A 25,592-nucleotide genomic window follows, 5' to 3' on the forward strand; every position below is an offset into this window, starting at 1 on the left:
TCCCTCGGTGACCGTCGCTCCCGGCGGTGCTATCTTTTCAAGTTTCGCCTCTTCCTGTGTCTCTTTAGCGGCTTGTCAGTTGGATGAAAGGTATTTCCTCTGAGTCACTGCTCTGTTCTCTTTTGTCAACCCAGAAGTACGCAGGCCTTAAAGACCTCCAGTACACAATGCTGTCGTCTGCTCCCCCGGCGGCCGGCCAGCCTCAAAACAGGCCTTTTTCTATAATTGGACTTTTTTCAGATGAAATGTACTTTGCTCTGCATTATGCTTACAAAGTGGTGGCCTAGTTAGGAAACATCATTTCCAGAGGGTCCTCAGTTTTTTCAGTTGCGTGGATCAAGTCATAGTGACAAGCTGTGACAGACACACATAACCAGAATATTCTGGAGACTCTTCCGTTTTATGTTGTCCCATTTCTGACAGTGAAGTTAAAGTAGAGCATCCAGTTTTGCACATAACTGGCCAAAGATTTCACTAGTAAAGCAAAGATATTCAAATGTAGTGATCTTCTTGCTGAGCTGAAAAATAGAGAGGAGGACTTCATCTATCTTATCCTGTGAGGACAGCTGCATGCCAAGAAGACACAGTGATCCCACACACATATGGTGAGCAGCTCTCCCTATTCAACTGTTCATTCTTAAAGAAAAATACTCCTTCATACTGTATACTGTTACACAATAAATTATTTCTTCTTTCCATCAATCTGCCTCGTAAAGCTCTATTTCAGTTTGTGACTTCCTACATTTTCAAGAAGGCCTGTTGACAGAAACCAGAGAACGAGGTTGAACTTGGTGCTTTCTGTGCAGATTAGAGAGAGTATAAACAGACTGAATGGTGAGAGGAGAGTGGTGTAAGTTCAAGTCCATTTATAGCTCTTTATCACATGAAAGTCTACTGAGGACTCTAGAAGGCCTAAACATTTAATGAGTCAACAATCAATCACACAACAAAATGAAGCGATACAGAATCCAAAAACATGAAACGCATGGCAGAAAAACAAAGCACAGAACAAAGAAAAGCACTGTAAAAGTCAAAATGATATGTGGCCCTGTTGCCTTCTGGCCTATTTTCTGCTTTTGTGGGTGTACAAATTGGTCTATGGCATGATGGATTTCTCCCTGTATGATAGTTGAGCATCAGTGAAAAATGGAAGCTCCTGAAAGAAACCATTGTGCTTCGAATCTGTACAACTGATATCCCCATCTGGGGACCTATTTTAATCACGCAAATGGCAAGTGGTAGGTGTGAATGTCTCCAAAAGTGGTTCATGTATGTGCAGCAGCACAAAGTGCAAAAAAGCTGGATGAAGTGGAATATAGATTGGAGGGTGTGGTGATTAATAAATATACTCTCAGCCAATCACAGCACTGGTCTGATAGCTCTGAAACAGTTGAGTTGATCACAGTGAAGTATGACAATAGTAGTTCAACAAATGGAAATCATATTGGTACCTGGAAAGTGCAGAGTGGCATGACATGAACACACAACACCTCAACGTGTTGCTTTTTTTTTTAACGATTAGTACCACGACAACAGAAATAAGAGAGAAAAAAATTGTTTGGTGAAGTTGTTTATATGATCGGATCTATCCATGTTCTGACACAATAACACTTGCACCACAATGATTTCAATCAAACATGAAACATTGGAAATGAAGAGAGTACTGATGCACAGGATTAATGAGCTCCAGTATGTTAATGTCTCCAACATAAACCGGCAGAACACTAAGTTATGACCAGACGAAAGTGTGCAGAGGTATGTTTGGTTTTTTACTAGTAGCCTGGTGTCATTTGCATGTGATTTAATCGAGGTAAACAAAGTGAACAGAGGCTGCAGATTTATCAACATATCTCCCCTACTGCTGTTAGATGTTACAGGAATTTAACGAACTGAAGAAGAAGCTTTTCATACGGCATTACACAGCTGTGGACAACACTGTAAGAGTGGACGACACAGTAAGAATCAACCATATTAATTCATAGATTAGTGCAGGCTGCTTTAACCACATTAAATGCTATTTTTGATGTCAAGTGTTCCACTGAAATAATTTATTGCTGCGCATTTGCTCCTAGTATTTAGTCTGGCAGTACCTGACATGTGGGCGTGACATCACATGTTTTACATTTGGTCAGTTATTGACTGGAAGACAGATGTCACATCAAACACATTAGTGGAGCCACACTGTCACTAAAATCTGTTCATTTGTGTTAAAGGAATCGTTTGACGTCTTGGGAAATATGCTTCTTTGCTTTCTTGAACAGAGTTAGATGAGATTAATACCATTCTCATGTCTGCATGCTAAAAATCAATCCAGGAGATGGTTAGCTTAGCTAGTATAAAGACCAAAGGTAAAAAAGGTTTTCCACCTGCCAGCACTGCTATCTCATTTTCTTGGCCAGGCCAAGAAATGGATTCAGCATGCAACTCGAGATGTAACGTGTTAATTAGTGAGCTTTAGAGGTGCTGACAGGTGGATTTTTTTGTACCTATGGACAAAGTCAGTTTCCACTCCTTATGCTAAGCTAAGCTAACCATATCCCAGCTCTAGCTTTATCATTAATCGTATCAGTCTTCCCAACTAACTCAGCAAATAAGCTTATTTCGAAAAATGTTGATCTATTCCTTTAAAGGGTGAACTTTCCTTTAAAGCAGTTGATGCAATAATGTATTCCCTTATTAGGTCTGCTTCCTTCTTTCTGCCAGATTTATGTTGTTATCTTTGTGGATATACTGTGTGTGAGGAATGCGGGGCTGTTTTGCCTCTTTATGTATAAGTGAAGTCATATGTAATACTGACTGAGTGAATCAGTTCTCTCATCAGCCTTCCTCTGACCTCCCATGAATCTGAACCTTCCTGTCTTCATCACAAATTTAAATCCACCTGTCACGCATGCTGCTCCACTGTCTAACTGAGGAATGTTGCATATCTGTTGGTTCAGACTTTAGTTTGGAGGCTGAAATAATATCTGACTGGGCATTATCAATGGTTAACGACAGCCAAGCAGCTGACGCATTTCCGCTTGACGTCTGTTGGAGCTGTTACAGCCATCCAACCTGCTCTGGACCTTCAGGCGAGACCGTACCCCTGATTAAACATGACTTTCAGGATGATGATGATGATGTTGATTTTCCACAGATGTTGTACTTATCTGTATTTTGATGTACAGCACCTGAATGCACCGCTGAATAAACAATGGCTTGTTATCGTGGTTATAGTGAAAGTACTAACACATAGCAAAAGATGAATTCTTGATGTGACTCTGACTCATGGGTCAAGGGTGAATGGAAACTGTGAAAGCATTCCAGACATTTTCCATGTGCAACATGTATACAGCAACATATCCTGTTTGTTTCATTATTACCTGAAGTTTATCTTTCTAAAAACAGTCTTCAAGTGGCCGACCAAGTACCTAATTTGCCAGACGCACTAACATCAAATTCATGAGAAAAGCAGTCTGAATTCCCAACTGTTACTTTGAACTGAATCCTTTCACTTTTAAAACAGAAGTTTGAAAATTTGAGCAATATTACAGAACATGCTTATCAATTCCATGCAAAATAAAGTCTTTAGCCTACCATGCAGGTACTCTAAATGGAGATAACTGTTAATGAAGACACATTAAGGGTCATAATTCCTCAACCTGATTATTTCTGGCTTGGTTATGTAACTGTTAGTAGCGTCAGCCCTTTACATAGCTCCCTCAGTCTCTGCAGATAAGCCTCTGCAGCGATAACGCAGCACCACTCAGGTCCATGAACATAGTCCGAAAGAGGAGAAAAGAGAGTTTACTTGACTAAGTAGACTGATCGTGCCCTGCAAGTAACTTGAATCAATCCATTTCAGAATAAAATCTAAATGAGGCTGTGAACGCTGCCTGCAAGCTCAGGCACAGGTAGTGGTAATTGTCTTTACATTAGATATAGGGTCATCCACGATGAAGACCCTACGTATATCTGAAAGAGAACCAGGACCTTCATTTGCCTTCACGGCTATTGTTTCTCACAGTTTCTCACAGAGAGTAAGCAATCTTCTGGTTGCCACTGATTGGTGCTGCAGACTGAAGGAGTCTGGCTGCATGTATTGACTGTAAGTATTACTAATTAAGGGGGCGTTAGAGGGTGGGCAGGATGACTAACTGAGGCTCCTCGGTGAGATGTGAACAAAAAGAAAAGGCTTTTTTAACTAATCTATCTATCTATCTATCTATCTATCTATCTATCTATCTATCTGGCCCCATCCTAATGGTCTCAAGATAAATCTGATGGGTAGAGATAAGATGATTAATGGGATAGGGAAGAAGAAAAAACAGTTCTGCTACACAAATTTGTATTTTTAATTTTTTTTTTTTACATTCCTCTTATCTTTGTTTTTTTGTGAAATACTGGATAATTTAACCTGTTTCGGCTTTAAACTCAGTCTAAATAAAAGCATGTGAGAAGTTAAGAGGGGAAATGTCTGTTTGGTGGAACTGCTTACAACTCAGAGACAGCCTATAAACAGCTTTTTTGTAAGTGGTCATAAACCAAAAAGGTTGGGAACCACTGGTTTAATCTTTAACTGTGTGTTGTATTTCATGAGTTTATATGTTTTCAAATGTAAAATCTTTAATCTGAAAAGTGTTTGCTGCCAAATAAAATTTGTGGAATGAAAAGTAAATCTATCTATGCTCTATTCTAGTCTAATACTGTATATTACTACACTACATACTGTGGGATATATGTCATTTATAGTTGTACTATGCTTTTGTTATTTTATTATGCAATATGGAAAAAATGACCGGCAAGTTCCAGCATGCACAAATAATATTTCCCGCCAGTCTTATACATTTTTATTTCTGTGCTCCCTTGAAACATTCTGCATGTCTAACCAGGTTTTTTTCATACTTTTTTCAGCCAGTCTGGGAAAATAAGACGAAGCAGGGTAAAGTTCCAGTATGTCATCGCGTCTGTTATTTCTGATGGCATCACCGGCCGCTGATTGGCCGCCCCGCCTGCGACTTGCAGAGGTGGAGAGGGGCGTGAACGTGTGTCCGGGCGCGCTATATGTACGGCTGTGCGGCTCTCCGGGATCAGGGAGAAGCGCTCAAGCGAGGCGAGAAGCAACTTCGACAACAACCAGCCAGAGCCTTGGACATTATATACACAGCCTACTACCGCAGCAGAGAACAGGAGCGGACCCAGGCGGACTCCATACAGTTTATTACAGTAGCAGCAGACAGCACTTGGAAAGTTTGGAAAAATGCAGTCAGTGTACCAGCACCTGATCAGCCTGCTGTTTGTCTTCAGCAGCCTGCAGGTTAACCAGCTGACGGAGGGCTGCTCGTGCGCTCTGACGCACCCGCAAGACGCCTTCTGCAACTCCGACATCGGTGAGAAACAGATTAATGTCGACCTTGTTATTGCTGTAACTCAGTGCATTTGAATTTTAACCCCGGTACAGAGAGCAGATGTTGAGATATAAGTGCTGCCTGTCAGTCAGTAGAGGACAGAAGACTGTATGCACGTCGTTGAAGTTTCAGGTTGTCAGTTAAATCTGTCTTGGCGCTGCGCAGAAAACATAATATGTTGCAATGAGGTTCTGTGGGGACACTACTGCGTACTTTCACTCACTGTTTACACCAGAACTTTAACTTCTGCTTGTTTCATTTTCAGAATAGTGTGTGTGAATAGTGTCGCATAATATACTGTGGCACATTAGAGTCAAGTGCTTTTTCACTATTTAATGGAACTATCTTAAAATATAACACACATTTAGGGTTGGGTGATATGGACAAAATTCAAATCACGATTTTTTTTTTAACCAAAGACCAAATATTGCAGGGATGACTATTGGTGCTTTCACAAAATATTTACACAATGAGATTTTTGATAAATAATCATCAGTTATGTGGGTAAAGTCAAGTAATTGAACTGCTGGTTAGTAAAGCCTTTAAAATCAGGAGAAGACAACACTTATGCCACATCACGATATTGTGATATCCAAAATCTAAGAGATATCTAGTCTCATATCATGGTATTGATAAAATATCAATATATTTCCCAGCCCTACACACATTATATATTTTTAGTCAGTAACACCAGTGATGCTGAGGCAAACCTTTTCAAGCCAGATCCCTAAAATGACCCAAACTGATCACGTTTTGATTTTATTTAAGACATCAGGACATTCCTGATGGATTCCTGGAGACAGTTCAGGGACCAGTTGTTTATACTTTTCACCAACCTGATTTAGTTCACAGGCTTTCAGGACTTGCACATTAGCAGAGCATGTCACTTCTCTTCACTTCCACTGCCACTCAGCACTCTGATCATGTTTTTTTTCCCCACCCTTTCTGGCTTAATGACCGTAACTCAACATTCCTGAGAATCTCTTACACTGATGCCTAAAAATTGTTACTGCGTTTGGAGGTAGCAGCACATTAGGTTTGGTTTTCATTCTCATCAAAGGTTTTTGCTTTTGGCTTGGCAGAACATTTACATCTAACTAAAACTGAATCTTTTCATGCTACTGGATTGTTCTCTGTGGTAGCATCAGCACATGGTGTGAATTGACACAGTAAGCTTAGATGTTTTAAATCCTGGTTATTTATCTGCACATTCTGGTATTTCTCTGCCAGACAGCCACCTGGTTGTAACTCAGATATTCCCATCCTCTGGTTCATAAACAACGAGTGAAGGGGGTTAAGATGGCTTGTTTTACTGCCTGCTTATGCTTTCACTGACTCCCCACAATAATATGAATTAAGGATTCGGCTTAGCCTGGAACGCCAGTCCAACCTGGCCTCTGTTTTTAGAAAACACTGGTAAAGACCTGGGGATTATCTGATCTGCCCTGTTGGGAGAGATGGTGTTTTGGGTCATCTTGGGGGCACGTAAATCTTTCAGATGGGATAGAAGGGCTTTTGATTTCTTGTGTAGTATCATGAGCTTCCCTGATTAATCACCTGCCAGTTAAAGCCACACACAGGACAGGAACACACACACATTGGCAAAGGCAGGCTTTTTTTTTTTTTGATATTTTACTTATAATATAATTTGACCCCAAAACGTGAAACCATCATGAGGCACTTTAAAACCCTAACCCACAATCAAACAATAACCTCTCAGTCTAAACCGAGCACACACACACACTGCAGCCATGTGTGTAGCCCATGTGTTCGCCCTATCGCCTAGTGTCGACTCACAAGGGAAGTGCTACTTTCTGCAGCAACTCCCCCTTATACACACAGACACAGACACACATAGACATAACTCATGTCACTTCTAATGATGTTGCACTTACTACTGATCACCACTAGAGGCTGATAATGGTGATAGATTACAAATGCTTTAAAATGATGAAATGAAAGACTTTTTCATGTTTAGATGCCTACAGAATAAGAATTTTTTTTTTTTTGTAATTCTATGTGCAAATTTAATTTCTTATTCTTTCAGGTACCATTGTATCCTTAAAGGAATAGTTTGACATTTTGGGAAATATGCTTATTCGCTTTTTTGCAAAAGTTAGATGAGAAGATTGATACCATTCGCTACGCTAGGATAAGCTAGCTTTTACACTTTGATTTTTATATGAATTAAAAAAACAAGATATAACTTGTTAATTGGTGCACTTAAAAGATGCTGGTGGGCGAATTTTGTTGCCTTTGGCTAGCCAGGCTAGCTGTTTACCCCTGATTACAGTCTTTATGCTAAGCTAAGCTAACTAGCTGCAGGTTATTTTTAACTTACAGACATGACAGTGGTATTGATCTTCTCATCTAACTTTTGCCAACAAAGAGAATAAATATATTTTCTAAAATGTTTAAGTATTGTTTCAATTATGACCTCACACCATAGGAATAGGTGAAAATTTAAACCCTTGATAACTAACGATATAACATATGTCTGAACAATCTTGCCTTTATTACCCTTCCTGTGAGATAAAACCGCTTTTCCCTTCCTAACTGATCCTCTGTTGAATAACTCTTTTGAATTATCGCTCCGCACCAAGACAAAATACTTGACATTAAAGTCACAACATGCCTTCAAAATACCATTTCATTAGCAGTGGCCTATTTCAAGACTCAATACATCATAGTCGCTCTAAAAGGCTTTCCTTTTCCAAAGGCTCCTCCAAATGCTGCTGTGAAAGGCTTCTTTTGCCCAAATTTGGAGGACACAATCAGTGTATCTTTTGTTGGTGTTCAGTCACTTCTTTCAGTTCTGGCATTGGTTGGAACTTATGATGATGCTTTGGTGAATCTTTTGGTCAATCTCAGAGGGGAGGAGGTGCAGGTTCAGCTTGCCAGCCTTCAGTCACACCTTTTTATAAAAGGAATCCCCTCAAATAGTACACAGATATTGTGACTTTAAGGATCCAAAACGGCCACTCTGTGTCTCTTGCTCTTTGGTAACCCTCAAGCCTGCATCTTCAGCCAAGTGACCTGTTTGGAGTGAGTGAAAATGCAGCTTCCACAAAGACTCATGCAATGCCTTTCAAGGTCTTTCAGATCTTCAGATAGCTCATGGTGTTGGCACCAGCTGAAACTTGCCAGTGTAGAATCTAGGACTGACTTCAATGGGGGCAGTGATCAGTTAGGAGCCCCACAAATCCCATTTCCAAGGTCCCGGCTTAGCTCAAGGTGTGCTTTGAATGCTTGCGGTTCCCTCTTATACATCTGAGGGAAACACTTCTGAAACAGTAGTGGGACGCAGAGCAAAAAAAGGTCACACAGATAGTAACATTCATTAATCTGGGTCAAGAAATCCTTTTTCCTGGACTTCCTTAACTGAAGTAAACAAAGGTCCAGATTGTCATGATCTGTGCTGGAAGCCTGAATGGTTTGATCTAGCCTTTGATGATGTTGTAATTTCATCATGTTTGGCTGAAAATACTTGTTACATCCCCGGGCTAATGATTTGATTTGCATATCCTTGACATATTAAACTTCAGGTGTCGCAACTAAAACTTGCAGTTCTGTTTGCATCACTAAACTTGGTTAAAACATGAAGAGGTGGAAAACAAAAAAGTATGGGGTTGAAATGCTAACGCAGCACGGGAGAAACCCTGTAATTCTCACTGTCGACATCAAAGGCGACAGGCCTGAATCTTCCCAATTTAAAAGCCGTTGTTCAGTTCAAAGCGTTTTGCTCTTGTTTTCTTGGCCCTGACCCATAATCATCTGCAGGCACTTCAATGGATGAATCACAATTAGGTTAAAGTGTTAGAAATTTGGTTATTGGAGTTTGTCTCTCTTTATTTGAAAATTTTAAATAAAAAATATTTAACAGTTTTTTTTGTCTCTGAGCTCTAATAACAGACTGCTGTAGTGTCTGCTCTTCCCTTGGTTTGCTGGCCTGGAATACATTTGAGTAGATTTGTTTGAGTTGACATTTAAGTATTCACTCGTAAGATGTAATTTTTTTAAATTTTATTTAGAGAAATATTAGAGGGAAAGGTTCTGCGGTGAATTTGATTGGCTAAGCTCTGTCCTGAACAGGGTCAACACATCCAGTCTGTTTCCCTGCTACATACCTGAACACCAGGCAGTGACCTGACTGCTTTCTTGTGCAGAGACCTAGTTGGCTGCTATTAAGCAGCTGAGTTAAAGCGGCCCATTCACAAGTGGAAATGAACAGGGCTTGTTTTTCCATAGCTCACCGAAAGCAAGATTAGAGGCCTGGCAGTAAACTTTGACCCTGAGATTTAATATCACTCCATAACGACGCTCGTTCCCAAGCGCTCGGGGTGACAGGAGCAAACCTTTACATGCTTGCACCGTGAACCAGGTCAGTTGCTGAGGATTAGCATGATATGTGGTTATGCTCGGTTTAGGATTGAGGATCACACATTGAGAGAAACAGATCCTGCCCTGCTGCTGGTATTTTGCTCTGTATAGAAGAGCTTTGTCAAACAAGTACAGCATAGTGGGTTTAGAGAGTTGCGTGGCCTAGGGCTTTGTGACGGCACTCGCCTGGTACCAATACATCCTCCTCCTCCTGCTGTTAATGAGTTATGTACTGTAGCGTTTACTTAAATCACTACTCCCTCTGGCAGGCGATCTCCACTTCATCATTTGCAGGTCAACAGGTGGCAGGTGATAACCTGAGCGAAGCCAGGACTCCTATGTTATGAGATGCATTATGTAAGCTTGGATCAGATATCCACGGTTTTCCCAAAAGTGTGTTAAAATACGTTGAGATGTGAAAGGTTCTGGATTCCATACAAGCCTGAGATGTTTGTCCCCTGAGCCAGGCGTATTAAATCTCCAGCCCAGCCCTCCCTTCTCTGATGACCACACAGCCGCTCAGGGTTTCACTGTTTCAAGCAGGAGGCCAGCAAAGGGGAGATGGACATCAGCCTAACACATACTCATGAAAATACAAGCACTAACCCTAAACAGGGGATTTTAACTGCATTTAGTTGTATTTTTAAAGGTGCCATTAGTAATTAGTGACCTATATCAACCATCACTTATATCTATGGTGACCTATAAACTGTAAAGTCAGATTTTTACAAAAGACAGCAGTATGCTAGATAATCCAAGCAAGACTACAGATTGCAATTAATTTAATATAACTGACACTGAAAAGGTTATGTAATCATGTGACCAATTGGTCTAAAAAGAAAAGGAGACAGGCAGCCAACGAGCAAGAGATGCAGCAAGTCAGTGAAAGAGATAAAAAGAGAAGGCAAGATAATAAGAGAAATGCAAAGCAGAGGTAGCAGGGATGCAAAGATGGGGCTGGGCCAACTGACAGAGCTTGAGGTGTTGGTTATGACTCTTTTTCAGTGCACTCATGGATACTCTCTAATTTGGAGACAGGCCTTTGTTGTGAAGCAATTCATTTAAATTACTTTGGCCAAAGCCTACTAAAGGCACCAATTTTAGCATCCACAACTAGCATTTTGCAGGTCAGCTAGCATGACATTTGCATTTAAATGACTAGTTGGTTAAAAATTCCCACGCTTTGATACAACAGAAACATGAAGTGAAGAAGAAACATATAACCTCACCAAAGAAGATAAAAGTAAATATTTTATCTTTTGTCACACAAGACTTTTGTCACATTGTAGCTAAAATGTGTAGCTGTTTTTTTACCCTTTTCTGTATGTAGATTTGATTTATTACAGAAGTTGATTTGATGAACAAAATGTGCTCTTGCTCAATTCAATACACTGGTATTACTTGGTTCTGGTACTACGTGTTCCGGTACGACCAAGTTAACGTTAGCTAACGTAACACAAACTTTAGCTAACTTAAATTATTTGTGTAACTGAATTACTCAGCTGGCTTTGACTCTTTTCTACTTGTTGCACTGTTACACTGCAATATGTTCATCAAAAGTCACAGTATAGTCTTACTTTAAATTGTCTCTAGTGTGGCAGAAACAAGCTTCTGTGGTATCAAAGGTAGTGATGAGAACTGTTTGCTTCAGACGCTACCTTTGCATTTCACCGACCAGTAAGTGTACGTAACAGTCTTTCCACTCCAGCATTTTCCATCTGATACAAACCTCTACAGCAGGGATTCAGTTTCAGTGTTTATTTTTGAGCGTGGTAGTGTGTCGTCCTGAGAATTCCTCTTCCTCCCACTCACCTCCTCAAACTTGGACCACTTTCTGCATACTAAAATCACCGTCACCCGCCCTGTGCCTCGCTTTCTTCCTCACTCTCTCACACACATAGACACACACACAAATGAGAAACCTTATTCTTGTCATGCCTACAGTTTGCAACATTGTACGTAGGCTGAAATGAATGTTTAACTAAATTACATGCTCAATTTAAGATTAAGCGTTTGCATTCACGCTTGTGTAATCCCTTGCTTTAGGCAAGAGATACTGAGTGAAATGAATTCACTTCCTTTTTTTGTCAGACCCTGGTTACCTCTCTTATCACGAAAAAGCCTCCCACTCTTGAAAATGTGTCAGGTCCTCTGCAGAAGAAGAATCCTTGTGCGTCACACCACTAGCCTGTAATTCCTTGTGTTAAACAAAGTAAGAGGGAGAAAGACATTACAGTGTGGAGTAGCTGATAGATATTTCAACTCAACTATACTATTAATTAGGTCATTTGACCCCAGTGGTACCCTTAACCTTAACATTAACTGCATAATTTCAAGTTGAAAGACAAACTGAAGTGAAAACAAATTTTTCGCATAACTTTGGCAAGGTGGTAATTAATCAAAATGACTCAGCAGGTGTTGAAATAACATGAAACAAAGATCTAGTGTTTGTGTTCTAGCAATGTAAGCACTCAGATTTCAGTCAACCGCTGCCAAGGGAAATGCCTACCCAGAGGCTTGAAGCTTAAGGACACTAAAAAAACAAAAATCTGATCAGATTATCGTCTCTATGGGGGAACAGTGATGTCAATAGGAGTTCAATAAAATACGAAAGTAGGAATTGGTGAATATAAATCATTTATGAGGTAGTATATAAAGAAATATGTACATGTATAGGTAGTTTAAGTACAAGGGGTATGTAAAAAGAGGTAGAACAGACTGAAGCAATAAGACTCTTATCTACACTAGTGTTGTCATGATATCAAAATTACGACTTCAATATGATACCTGCTTCATATCTCGATATCAATACTGAAATGATGCCACAGCAAAAACCTAAAACATCAAGAAAAGTAATGGAGTAAAATAGAACTTACATTTTTTTAAATGTTTTTTATTATTAATGGGGGGTATTGCGATACCTAGTATCGGTATACTGAGCAACACTGGCCTACACACTATGTCCATAGTATTTAGTTGAATAAGGTGACGTGAAATCACTTTATGAAACTGGGTTAGATAAACACTCGTAATGTAGACTTTTTGACGTGAGCAGGCAGCCCTTAGGTTGTATGTAAATATAACCGCTGAATGGAGAGAAGGCCAAGGGGTCACTCAGGGGGAATGACACAAATCCTCTGTCTCCGGAGCAGCTGAGGCCTTTCACGCATTCCTTTGGGTGATGGCACCATCACTGGCCAATTAGTGGCTGCCGTCCAACAAGAGGGGTCCTATCTGGATGTACTTCAGTTGAATCAGCTGACCTGTAGTCCTTCAAACACTAACATTTGTTTCTCCTGAGGGTGGTTTTGAGGTCAGGGCAGCATAGGAAACTAGACTTTGGGGTGACACTTGAAAATAACGACAGCAGTGTATTTAACGGAGGCAAAAGTATCCTATTATATCTGCACATTCCTCTGTAATTGTGCTCTGGTTCCTCTATAATTGCTCCGCCAAACATCTGTCAGACAGAATTTAGGTAAATTTAGCCAGAGGTCGATCAGGTAATAGCACTCCTGGGTTCATATTAAGAGAGTTGACAGATTAATGGATCAAATGCTCTGCAGCAATTTATTATGACAGTTCAGAAAGCGGAGGGCAGACGGAAGGTCGGTACATTGATACCGACAGATCTGAAATGACCTGAATTTTACTTGGCTGTGTGTGAGTTCTTGTGAAACTGTCAGTAAAGTTTGTGATTGATAATATATTGCTGGCAGGTGGAAAAAAAAAACACCTCCACTAAAGACTTGGACCGTCACATGCAGTTTGAAAGCTTTTTCCGTTTTGCAGTTCTGTAGTGCTGCATTTTTAATGGATGGTTGAAGCTAGATTTTAGTCTACTTCATGAAAACAAAGAACTATCCCCAGTTTTTTGCTTTTTCATCAACGATCAGAAACATTTCTCTAATATTACCAAATTAGAGAACACTCTGTTAACTGCTGGATGGCTAAATTTCTTTTATTTGTTCATACTGGCTAAAAATAAAGACTTTTGGGGTTATTCAAATAAATTCTTGGTTCAAATCTGGGTCTTCATGTCCAAAACAAATTGTGGTCACCACTTTTGGGTGGCCATGCTGTAACTGCTTCCTGTTTGAGTCTTATTTTTATGCCCATTTCCATTTGCCTGGAAGTAGGGCAGCTAGACAAATACAGACCAAACAGAAGATGCCACATGCCTCATTTCTTTCTCCAGTCAGAAAGAATGAAAGGCTTCTCACTTTTTTCATTTCTGGGGAATGTGAGCCCCCGAAGAATGTGGGAAGGAAATTCCACTGTGAGGAGATAACAAACATGGCCAGTGTTAGTTGTGTCTGCGGCTTCCTGGCTGTGGGCAGCAGGTGAACTTCACAGAGGACTGATCGCTTATGCAGGACCCGCAGGTCTGCTTAGGCTCTATTCACCGGCTCAAATTATCACTCATTTCTACACTCCCCGCTCCCAGCCTTCCACAATAAGCCCCCTTACTCCAACATGAGGGAAAGCAAACAAATCAAAGTCGCCACTGAGCGTTTCCACCTCGCCAACGTTTACATGAGGGTCCTGCACACAGATAAGATCTTTTTCAAGCCCTGATCCCAGTATAGAAGGCAGTCTGTTTAAACAGAGGAGACACACCATGCAAGTTCTGTTGTTTTTAACCAGCATAAAGCTGATTGGAGTCACGTTTTTCCCAATTTTGATCTGGATAATAAATCTACAAAATCAAAACCAAGGTACAAAAAGTGGATGTGCTGTCTCTTGTACTGTGAGCAACAAATCAGCACAGCATGAATGAAGCCTTGCTTTTATAATACATGGACAGGGCCTCTCCTCTAATTTCAGTATCACACTCAAACATCCCTTTAGAGTTTTTTTTCCCCATTTGCCCTCCTTGGCAAACAGCAGTAATGCAGAAAATCGGATAAACGGATTAACTGTGGTGCCAACCTGGTCCTGAAATGGTATTTATTTGGGGGGGGGTTACTAATGCCTCCTACTGGCCAAGGCAGTGTGTTATTTAATGGATTGAGGAAGACAGCTCGAAGTCAAAGGAATGTGACAGTTTGTTCTGATCATCTCAAAGTGGCTGACCAGTCTCTCTCCTCTCTCCACAGTGATCCGTGCTAAAGTGGTGGGCAAGAAGCTCCTGAGAGATGGACCTTTTGGAACGATGCGCTACACAGTCAAGCAAATGAAGGTGAGAGCTTGAATCCTGTGCTGAGGTGCTGCTGAGCAAGACACTGAATCTCTTCCAGCTTTAAAGAATTAGTTTGACATTTTGGTAAATGCATTTAATCATTTTCTTGCCAAGAGTGAGATAAAAAGATTGATACCACTCTCATGTTTGTGCAGGAAGTATGGACTGCCAGAAGGTGATTAGCTTAACATAAAGACAGGTAGCAAGGGGAAACATTTAGCCTAATCAACGCCTATAAAGCTTGGTCATTAAAATGTTGTATCCCATAAAACCACAACTTTTTACAGTTATGTTTATTACATTATGATACAGTGTTTTAATTAGTGAGCTTTGGAGATGCAGGTAGGTGTAATTTTTGAACTTTGGACAGAACCAGGCTAGCTGTTTTCACCCTGCTTCCAGTAATGCAGTCTATGCTAAGTTAAGCAAACTGCCTTTCGGCTTTAGCTATATACTTGGTGCCCAGACATGAGAGTGGTATTGATCCTTTCTAACACTCCGCAAGAAAGCGAATGAATGTAGTTACCAAAATGTCAACTATTGCTTTTAGAAAAGCTGTTCTATAGCAGACCTCCTGACAGATCACATTGTTCACATTTACAACCAAGCCTTGGTTGCATTGTTGTGGACATGTGTTTGAATTTTTAATTGGTCTGCAAACTTAAAAAAAAATGTAAAATCTTCTTGAATAAGAAGTTAAACTTCAATTGTTCAATGAGAGTTGACTACAGGACGAATACCCTGCTGAGTGAATATTATATGTGTGATTGTAACCACAAGGTCATTGCATAGAAAGAGTTGATTAACATGAACCTTATTTTCCTTCTGTCAAATCCCAGTTTTTGGTCTCCTGTTTAACCGCACAGGCAGATATAACCGGTCATACACTGGATGTTGCAGGAACTCTTTAGTTACAAGACTGTCTCTCCGCCCCCTCAGCCTCTGTGTGATAGCTGAAAAGCAGTTTGTGGTACTTAGCCTGAAAGCCTGTTCTTCACTTCCTCTATATTCTTACATAACGCTGCATATTTCTGACAGATGCTGACATGGGCTTGCTGCTCAGACAGGAGCCAGGCCGAAGGATTAGTGGGCTTACAGGCATTACAGCTCAACCAAACTCCTCACTCCGAGTATAAACATTTCAACAGAGTCATGCACTGCATCACTACAATCCCAGTTAGTAACAAAAGTATTAAGTGGCCTATTGTTAGTAAAGCACACCAATCATCACTGTAAGGATTATCCTCAGGAATCAGATGTGACCTTTGCACCTCTTGGGTTATTTGTTTGTATTACAGTCTGCTGTTTTATAAAGCAAACAGTGGTTTTACTTGTGGGCTAATAAAGAATGCAATTCCCTCCAAATTTCAACAAATCCTATGAGACAAACGCCTTTGGCTTTCCCCAACCTCCACAGTTCTGGGCTTAAGTAACAGTTTGTTCTGCTTTTCTGGGAGCGACACGTCTAAACAGGGATTTCCTGTTGTTCCTAGACAAATAAATTACACTGAAGAAAACACAACAGTTCTCAGGGCAAACCCTGGCTTCTGGCTCTGCATACCTGAGCTGAATAGAGGGGGATGTGGTCCATGGTTTAGCAATGACCTTGCCAAAACAGCATCAAAGTCAAAGCACATTACACAACGTAATCATGTTATCTATGATTTAGTTAAGGGCAGAGCCTAATACTCTTTCTCCCGCGAGGCATTCCTTGAGGAATGTCATCTGATGAAGCCAGCATGCCATTTTCATTCCTGATTATTTATGTGTAGAGGTTGAGTAAGGGGTGCAGTGCCAGGGTGAGGATACAACATGGCACTTTTTTCAGGTTTTTAACTTAAGACATCGTTCTCATGTCTTGCAGATGTACAAAGGATTTGAGAAAGTCCAGCATGTGCAGCACATTTACACAGACGCCTCTGAGAGTTTGTGCGGCGTCAAGTTTGACATCAACAAGTACCAGTACCTGATCACAGGTAAGATATCTGTCACATATCCTTGAGTGTTACTTTACGCTTGTATGTGGATGATTGAATCTTTATTAAAGGGGCACTCAACTGACTTTTTTACACACCAAGTCAATTCACCAGTCACTGTAAATATTACTCAGCCCATGGAGACAGTTGTACACCACTGTCAAGTATGAGAAATGTAAAGCCAGTGTGTAATGTCTGCTGAACTCTGGCCACTGTGGCCACAAGAGACAATTACAGGATAGCGGTAAATGCTAAAACAGTGTAGCAGTAGCACAAGTAGAGTCATTAAGTCAGTGAGGTGACTCACTAATGTCCCTTACACAGCAATATTCATCTTAAGTTTGCTAACATTAGCCACCATAAGCTACTGGTCATACCACATCCAGTAAGGCTGTAGCAGCAAGAAGTATACTGAATTGAAGAAGGCTGTACTGAAGTGCAGTACTAAACCATTTGAGTTCCCCTTTAATTATGGAAATGATGTGTCTATCACAGCTTATTTTCAAAAGTCAAACTAATATACTTTTTCAGATACTAACCTATCTGTGGGAAAATATTCTTAAATCAAGGTTCAGTTACATTTGACCACATCCCACAGACTTCCTCAGTTAATGGAACTGTCTCAGGTGTCATCATGTGACTGACCTAAACACAGATCTTCGGTCACATGAACAGAATGTTTCATTCACTGATGCAGACTGTGGGCCTATAAAACAACCTGTTTTTCTTGTATTGTTAAACACATATATTTAGGAAACTCACCTGCTCCTGTATACAATAAAGAAACATGAGGGCACATATTTTCTGTTCCCTGTTCCTGACTGCTTCTGTAGCAGTCTTGAAAGTTGACACGGATACTGTGGACAAGGTGTTTTGGGGGTTAAATATTTTAAAACGATTTTTTTAGAACTTATAAGTATATGATATGACACAACTCTCAAATCGAAATCCATTTCCACCCATTTCCCTTAGCTTCTCAGGCCAAAAAAAGCAGAAAGCTGTTTTTTGTTCTCACACAACTTGTAATTAACAGCCATAAGGAAGTGGCTGGCATTTTCCTGCAAAAGCACTTTATGAGTTGCTATTTCCAAGAGAGGTGCAGTTTACTTTGGACCCTGCGGTGCTTGGTGTATATAACTGTCGCTAAGTCCCGACCTGTAAATACTGTAACTACACCCCACAGTGCAAGTGAACAAGCTGGCGTTGCCAGGCAACAATGGCTATGTTTACCCAGTCCGGGTGCGAGTGACATCACCGTCGTCTTTCGCTGCTCTTAGGGCATCTATAATAAGTCCTGCATATGATCAGGAGTGCATTACGAGCAATTTAAACTCACCAGGGCCTGTGAAACGAGCTGCTGGAGTCTCTTTTGATCAAGCCTTGAGTGCTCCGGCCCTGATTAGTATTTTAGGAGCATGTCACACACTCAACACCATATAATAAGCCTGCAAGTGACTCCAGTAATCCCAGTGCGGGGATGTGGGTCGAGCAGGAGGTTCAAGCAGGTCGAAGAAGCACATATTTGTGAGCTGCCAAATTCCCACGTGGTGACAACATGGTGAAGTAGACGTATGGTGACAAATCATGATGTTCCTGAGTGCTCGCGGGCCGCCGCAGTGCACCTGTCTCAGGAGTCGGTAAGCCGCAAACGGTCCGGCACTAAAAATAGACGTCTGCTGACATTTGGATATTCAGAAATAGGGGTGTTGGTTTAATATGGGCTTACTGTTTAAGATTGTCTTACCATACATAAACAACTTGGATAGCTGGAGTGGTGTGTTTACAGTATCCAGTGTTACATGTGGAGGATTATGAAATTAGACGAATAATGAAATAGCACAAGTGCATTCGTAGCTACAACGTCTGCTCTGGTTCCTCGTGGCTCAAGTAAAAGAAATGATTTTTTTCCCAAAATGAGACAATGTGATGTCAGCTTTGTTTAAGTGAATGTCAATGACATTAAGATTACTAAAGTTATCGGCTTCTTTGAGGCCTTGGAAAACACTATAATTCTGGTGGATGTCTCAACAGCTATTGGATGGATGGGTGAATACAATCATAGTTTTTTTTTCCAATAGTTTGGTTTAAACCTGCAGAACTGTGGTTAGTGGTTAGTGCTAATTAGCATATCTAACATGCTAAACTAAGATGGTGAACATAGTATTATACCTGCTAAACATGAGCATGTTAGCATGCCATCCTTAGCATGTCGCTCTAAGCATCACCATGCCTAAGTACAACCCTCACAGCGCCATTAGCATGGCCGTAGACTCTTATACTAAGCAGAAAACAGCAGGTCATCAAATGTGTTTACTTTCAAGTTGCATTTTTATAAACCAGGAATGTGAGTTTAGTCAGCACCTGTCTACAGTTGTGTCTACAAAAGAGTCCTTGATAAACTAGAATCAGGTGTTAACCCTTAAATCAAAATTTAAGAATGAAACTCCCAGAATCACAATTCATGAATGAAATGCCAGGAGTCTCTGAAACAGCACCAAGCTGCCAAGTTTTCAAGTGGCTCTTTAAAAATGCCCTTTTTCAAAACTAAATATAGTTTATGGATTTAACTTGTGACTCAACATGTTAACCAATTCCCTTGATTCTTTTCCCTCAGGGCGAGTGTACGATGACAAGGTCTACACAGGGCTGTGCAACTTCAACGAGCGGTGGGAGCGCCTTTCATTGGCCCAGAAGAAAGGCATCAACCACCGCTACCAGCTGGGCTGCAACTGCAGGGTGAGTGGAAACCAGCAGCCGCCTGGCAAGGACAAGGAGGCCAAACGGCCGCACAGAGATGAGGGAAGAGGAGGCAAGAGGAGGATCAAGAGGAGGAGTTAGAGCTAACATGAAACCGCTGCAATGGGTTGACTGCTTATTTAAAATCCACTAGAGAGCTTATTAATGATTACAAGAGGAAGGAAATACTTTAAATATTCTTAGTACCTCTGTAGGTCAAGAGTCAAACCAATTCAGACTCTGTAATGCTACTGTTTAACTTCGATTGAAAATATGACTAGCCAAAAAAATAGATACTGAAGAATCATTTACTTATACTTAAAACAACCTTCATGGTTACATGGCTGTAGTGGTAGCTGAACTCAAGAGTATTAAAGTTACAGAGAATGAATTATGAGGTCATTTCAGAGCATAATTTCCAGTATTAGACTTCTTGGATGTACAGCAGAGAGAAAACAAGTTTTATTACTATCATTGGGAGTTATTAAATATCAGCACTGGAGTCAACCCAAGTCCTCAATCCCAGTTTTATGTGACTGAAACATGTAGCCTGCCGCTGTGCAGCTGCTGGCTCGCCTTGTAAACGTCCTACTGTACAGCCGTATCCTGGACATCTGCTAACACCATTGGCCCCTATCAATTTAAGTGGATTAGCAGAGAGACCTATTTGTTCCCAGTGCGGGCCAGCGCCTGTAAACCGTGTTCGGTGTATACATGGCAGTACATGGCAGCAGCCCAGAGGCATCCAGAGAAGGCCATCGATCAAGCGAGGCTTCAGTGTGAGAGTCAGTAAGCACAGGCGGGCATAAACATCATCACACTTATTAAGCGCACTCCCCCGTCCTCCGCATTCCTCAACAAATAATGATGAACGGCGCAGAACGCAGGAAGCGTGTCGTGCCGGTTAGAAAATTGTTCTCCACAGATCATTAAAACCACTAAAACCAGGAAGTTATGTCGAACATCTCTGAACTGTAGAGGACAGACTCTCTATCCAACCTTGAATAACAAAAACACCCAAAATGGGAAGTGTACGTTTAACTTGCTAATTGAATTTGCAGGCTCATTCACATCCAGATAAGTGCAGCTCTTGGCAGCTGATGACTTCGTGTTGCTTTCACTAAACACAGCGCTTCCGTTCATCACCTCTCCGAGCAGTTATGTGAATCTTCCTGTCAGTTCATGCTGTATATTCATTTTTGTGAGCTTTTTGTGTGAGCACCTGGAGGTGTGACGCACGAAAGCGTCTGAGTAGAACCTAAACTAATAATTTAGAAACTACAAAAACACCACTGCTTCAGACGGCTGACGTTCATTTAACTTTCCACAGCGCAAAGAATCCAAATGCCAGCGTATGCTTACTGGATAGTTTGAAAATGCTGAGCATGTTTTGCACTTAGTTATTTCAAAAGCTGCCTTTTTTTTTACATCTGATCTGTCAATCTGCTGCAGTAAATGACTGAAAGCAAGAGCTGGAAAAAGGAGAAAAGCAAAGATGAGATTTCATGTTTTAGATGTTTCACCAAGTGCATGTTCCCCATTTACTATTCCAACCAAATCATTGACTGTATACTCACTTTCTTTCTAAACTCTTTTGTCTTGTACAATTATGATATTCTTTCATATGATAATGGCTCATTAAGCTAATTCTACTTTGACCTTTGCACAAACTTCTAGACTGTAGACTCACTGTTGTTGAAGGTACATGATACTACTGATCACATTTAGCTTCAGCAAGAAAATAAGCTCAATACGTCCTTCAGCAACATTGAAGGAATGTCTTCTTACCAAGATTTAGACAAGGAAAATGATACCACTCTCAGGTCTGTATGCTAAATGTGAAGCTACAGTCATTACTTAAGTGTAAAGACTGTAAGCAGGGAGAAGCAGCTAGCTTGGCTCTGTGCAAAAAGAGCCAACCACCAGCTCACTTATTAACATGTTAAACAAACAAGGTACAACTTGTTAATTGGTGATAAGGTATGTTGATTTTATAACTTTGAAAAGCACTGGACTAGCTGTACCCATCTTAAGATAAGTGAAGCTAACTTGCGTGCTGATTCTACCTTCATATTCACTGCGCAGACATGAGAGTGGTATCGATCTTCTTATCTAACTATCGCCAAGACAACCTATTTCACAAAAATTGTAATCATTACTTTAAAGTCAACTTGATTTTAAAGTGTACTTGAATTAAATTCTTTTGAGTTTGAAGGTACCAAATGATCTTATTAGGGAGACATGCCAAGAAAAGGAAAATTGGGGAAATACACACCATTTAAAAAAAAAACACACACACTGTTTATTAAAACACAGTGAGTCTTCACTAGTTGTGGCTAGCTTCCAGTTTTGTTTCCTGCTTCATGGCTACATCTTTAGTTTCGCCTGTGTCTCTGTAGATTAAGCCCTGCCACTACCTGCCCTGCTTCGTGACCTCAAAGAACGAGTGCCTATGGACGGACATGCTGTCCCACTTCGGCTATCCCGGCTACCAGTCCCGGCACTACGCCTGCATCCAGCAGAAGGAGGGCTACTGCAGCTGGTACCGGGGATTGGCCGCCCGCGACAAAACCACCATCAACGCCACCGACCCCTGAACCCGAACGCACCCTGCCCGAAACCCACTGCCGCCCTTTTGACTCCGTCTCGTCCCTGATCACTTCTAGAGTATTACAGGACTCTTAAAGCTCACTGGCCTGGGTGACTGTCCCTTTTAAAGGAGCAAAAAAAGAGAAAAGAACAAATCCATTACAGTGCCTGTTTCGTAGCACTTCTGATAGAAAACAATACCTTTTTTTTGTTGTACAGATTGCCCAGTTGAAGTCTATGATGTTTTTCCCAAACCATGAATTGCACCGAACTGTCTCTTTAGGGTTCAGTAGTAATGAAAAGGCGACAAAGACAGAGATTTAAAGGGCCAATAAGAAAAGTATGACCTTGATCAACATCTATTGATCAATAGAACTAATCTCAGTAGGTATCAAAATTTGTGCAAAATTTTTACTTATTGCCCCTTTGAAAAAGCAAGGATTCTCATAACAAAGTCATGAAGAATCACATGAATTTCAATCTGAAAATAAGTGCAGTCAACAGTATTCACTATGTAAATTTGAGATCCAAAGTTATAACATTGTTGCTACAGAACTGCACTTGTGAAACATGCGATTCATGCAGTTCTGCACATCAGCAATGTAGAACAGAGACAAGAATCTTAACGAGAACACAGATCGAGTGCCAATGTGAGGTGTGATCTCTAAAAATTATACCTCTTTATTTCGGCTACAAAGCGATTTTGAAAATGGTATTGTTTCACAGTGAAGTATACATCGATTATGTTCACAGTTTTTACTGTAACATGTGTCTTTATGGATGGTAGTATCTCTACTTCCCTGAATGTTTGTAGTTTAACTATTTTTGCAGTTATATCGCAAACAACACCCTTTCTGTTGAGCACTGATGAATATCAGAGAAATGTTAAAAATGTATATTACAGTGCCAACACAGGGAAGAGCTCATGTTTTGCAGAGATGGTGATATTTTATTTTTTGTTGTACATAACATAAGCTACAGAAATGAACTATCAACTCAGCTGAGACCTCTGTCCTATCTTTATTTATCTGTTTATTGGATCAAACAATAGATGTGCAGTATATTTACCCCTCCCCCACCCTCCCCCCCAAAAGAAAAAAAATTACAGGCCACATCCTGTGCAACCGTCCAGAATGAAGAACCAGCAACTGCAAGTTAAATATTATGGTACTTCTTTTTTTTTTTAGCTTGATCATAGTTCAGCTGACTGGTACTCCACCAATCCAATGAAAGTACAATACAAGCAGAGGTTTCAGACAGTGAGATATTTTTTACGTGTATATTCAATTTTTTGTATTTAACTATTTGAAATGGACATATATATATATATATATATATATATATGGAAGTAACAATATTGTCACTAAATTCATTCTTCCTCACCTGTTTTATTTCTTATTTCTTCCCAGTACAGTATCTTCAGTTCATTCCATTAATAGACACAGATTTGCCTCAAATGGAGTTAACAGGCCTTTTATTACTCACACTAAAAGAATATTACATCGCTAACGCGCACAGCACTGAGGATACAAACTTTAGCTTTCACCAAGCAGGTTTGTGAAGGCCAACAGGTGATAATTATTAGGTCTTATAGAAATAATTTGACATTTTGGGAAATGTACCTATTCCCTTTCTTGCCAAGAGTTAAATTTTTCCATTTCCATTCCAAAATGACAAAAATTCTGTGTTTTCCCTCTGTTTTTGTTTGTAAGAATTCCATTTAGACCCTCATGGGACACTGAAACTCTCACTGTAGTCAGATGAGAGGAGGAAGACAGCAATTGGCTTTTATCTGATACTCAAGAAAATGTCAAAATGCCTGATCATTTCATAGTAATGTAATTTCAGTGACTTTAATCTACCCTATTTAATTAAATGCCAAAGCTGAGAAATTAATAAAAGTATGCAGCTTTCAGCAAAAGATGCCTCAATCCATCTTAGTTTTTAACTCTTTAATGCTCAAATGTTTGTTTTTTTCAAGTTAACTTATTATTTTTTTCTTTCTTCAGCCTGTTGGCCTCTTAATAATGAATATTGGTTTTGAGATGCAACATACAGAAAGTCATGATGAGGCATCATTATGTTTTAAGAGATCACAGGAAAAGCCAAGACAAAGTTAAAAACTACAAACATTTTTTCTACAAAAAACGTTACAAAACGTCTGCATTCTCTCTTCGTATGCAGTGACGAGGCTCTTTCTCCAGCTGAGGCATTTCTGTGTCACTATTTCTGTGGTTCATGTTTGTGTAAATATACTGTCTGCTTAACACAGAAATTGTTGGTCAAGTCTGATCCTTAAAAAAAGAAAAAATCCAATCAAGGAAGCTGTGTACAGTCTGTGTGTAAACACTGATTCCTGAAGTGTGGGTGGGGGGTGTTTCCTTGTAGGGGTTATAGAAATGTTTGACTTAATTTCTGTGTTTTATATTTTTATAATAAAGATTTAATGAAAAACGGGCCACAGGATATCTATGGTGATTTGTTTGTGTGTGTGTGTGTGTGTGTGTTTGTAAAAAAAAAAAAGAAGTAAAAATTAATATCTGCACGGAACTCACCATCTGTGTGTGGTTGGGATAGAAGGTTTGTTCATTCAGGGGAAATTTCTCAGGACCAAGGGAGTGGTAGAGCTTAATCATCTGAGAAAACTGTAAGCAGACATAAACAAGAAAGTCAGATGTCATTATTTAAGCAGCGAAGGACAGGAGAGGCTAGATAGATGCTTTTGGAAGATACATCTATGTTCACAGCATGACATTCATAATTGGAGGACACACAACGTCATGTATGATGAATGGTCTGGGACTCTAGAGGCCACAAATGTGATGGCATGGGAGAAAATATTTTTCCTTTCCTTACAGATGCTTATGAGATGTGACCCAAAGAAGCAGCACAGTTAGACCCAACACCTGTTTTGCCTCACCTTCGTCAAGTTAATAGTTTTGAACTTGTTGCATCCAGCTGTGGGTTAATGTAACAGAAGTAAAAATAGCTTGACATGTAGCTTCATTGTACTCTGAGCTATGATTGTATTCTTCTGCTACACTGGATGTTAAAATGTCTCTGCCTCTCTTAAGATGTATGTTTCCCTCTAAAAGAAGCAGCTCTGAAAAGAAGCCCTTACTCTCTTACTCAATTTATATTGCTGTTACCAAACTAACAACAAAATAGATCTAGAAATGCAAAGTTCAAGTAATTGACCTTCAATTTACATTATTGCCAATAATTTTCCAAACATACCAAAGCTTTTTAGATTGATTTCCTGTATTCCAGGCAGCCATTTATTTTTGGTAATATCAATATGCTATGAAAAATTTTTAAAAAGTTGCTGTCAAGAGTGTAGTA

The 25,592-nt window shown here is 40.1% G+C and overlaps 2 protein-coding genes across 4 annotated transcripts in view; one reads left to right on the top strand and one right to left on the bottom strand.

The window, feature by feature from the left end:
- The window catches only part of LOC137176169 (synapsin-3-like), a 120,396-nt gene that overhangs the window by 44,116 nt on the left and 50,688 nt on the right, over positions 1-25,592 (bottom strand). For all 3 annotated transcript variants that reach the window (XM_067582274.1, XM_067582271.1, XM_067582272.1), the window contains one exon: positions 24,806-24,895. In XM_067582274.1, the coding sequence (XP_067438375.1) occupies positions 24,806-24,895 (90 nt within the window). The remainder of the gene's footprint in view (positions 1-24,805; positions 24,896-25,592) is intronic.
- LOC137176170 (metalloproteinase inhibitor 3) lies at positions 4,944-24,707 on the top strand. Its single transcript, XM_067582275.1, is given in 6 exon segments — positions 4,944-5,226; positions 5,229-5,369; positions 14,867-14,949; positions 16,814-16,925; positions 19,540-19,661; positions 22,061-24,707. Coding segments are annotated over 6 exon segments (924 nt in total). The 5' UTR covers positions 4,944-4,958; the 3' UTR covers positions 22,259-24,707.

Source organism: Thunnus thynnus, chromosome 23 (genome assembly GCF_963924715.1).
Source record: "Thunnus thynnus chromosome 23, fThuThy2.1, whole genome shotgun sequence".
Taxonomy (NCBI): domain Eukaryota; kingdom Metazoa; phylum Chordata; class Actinopteri; order Scombriformes; family Scombridae; genus Thunnus; species Thunnus thynnus.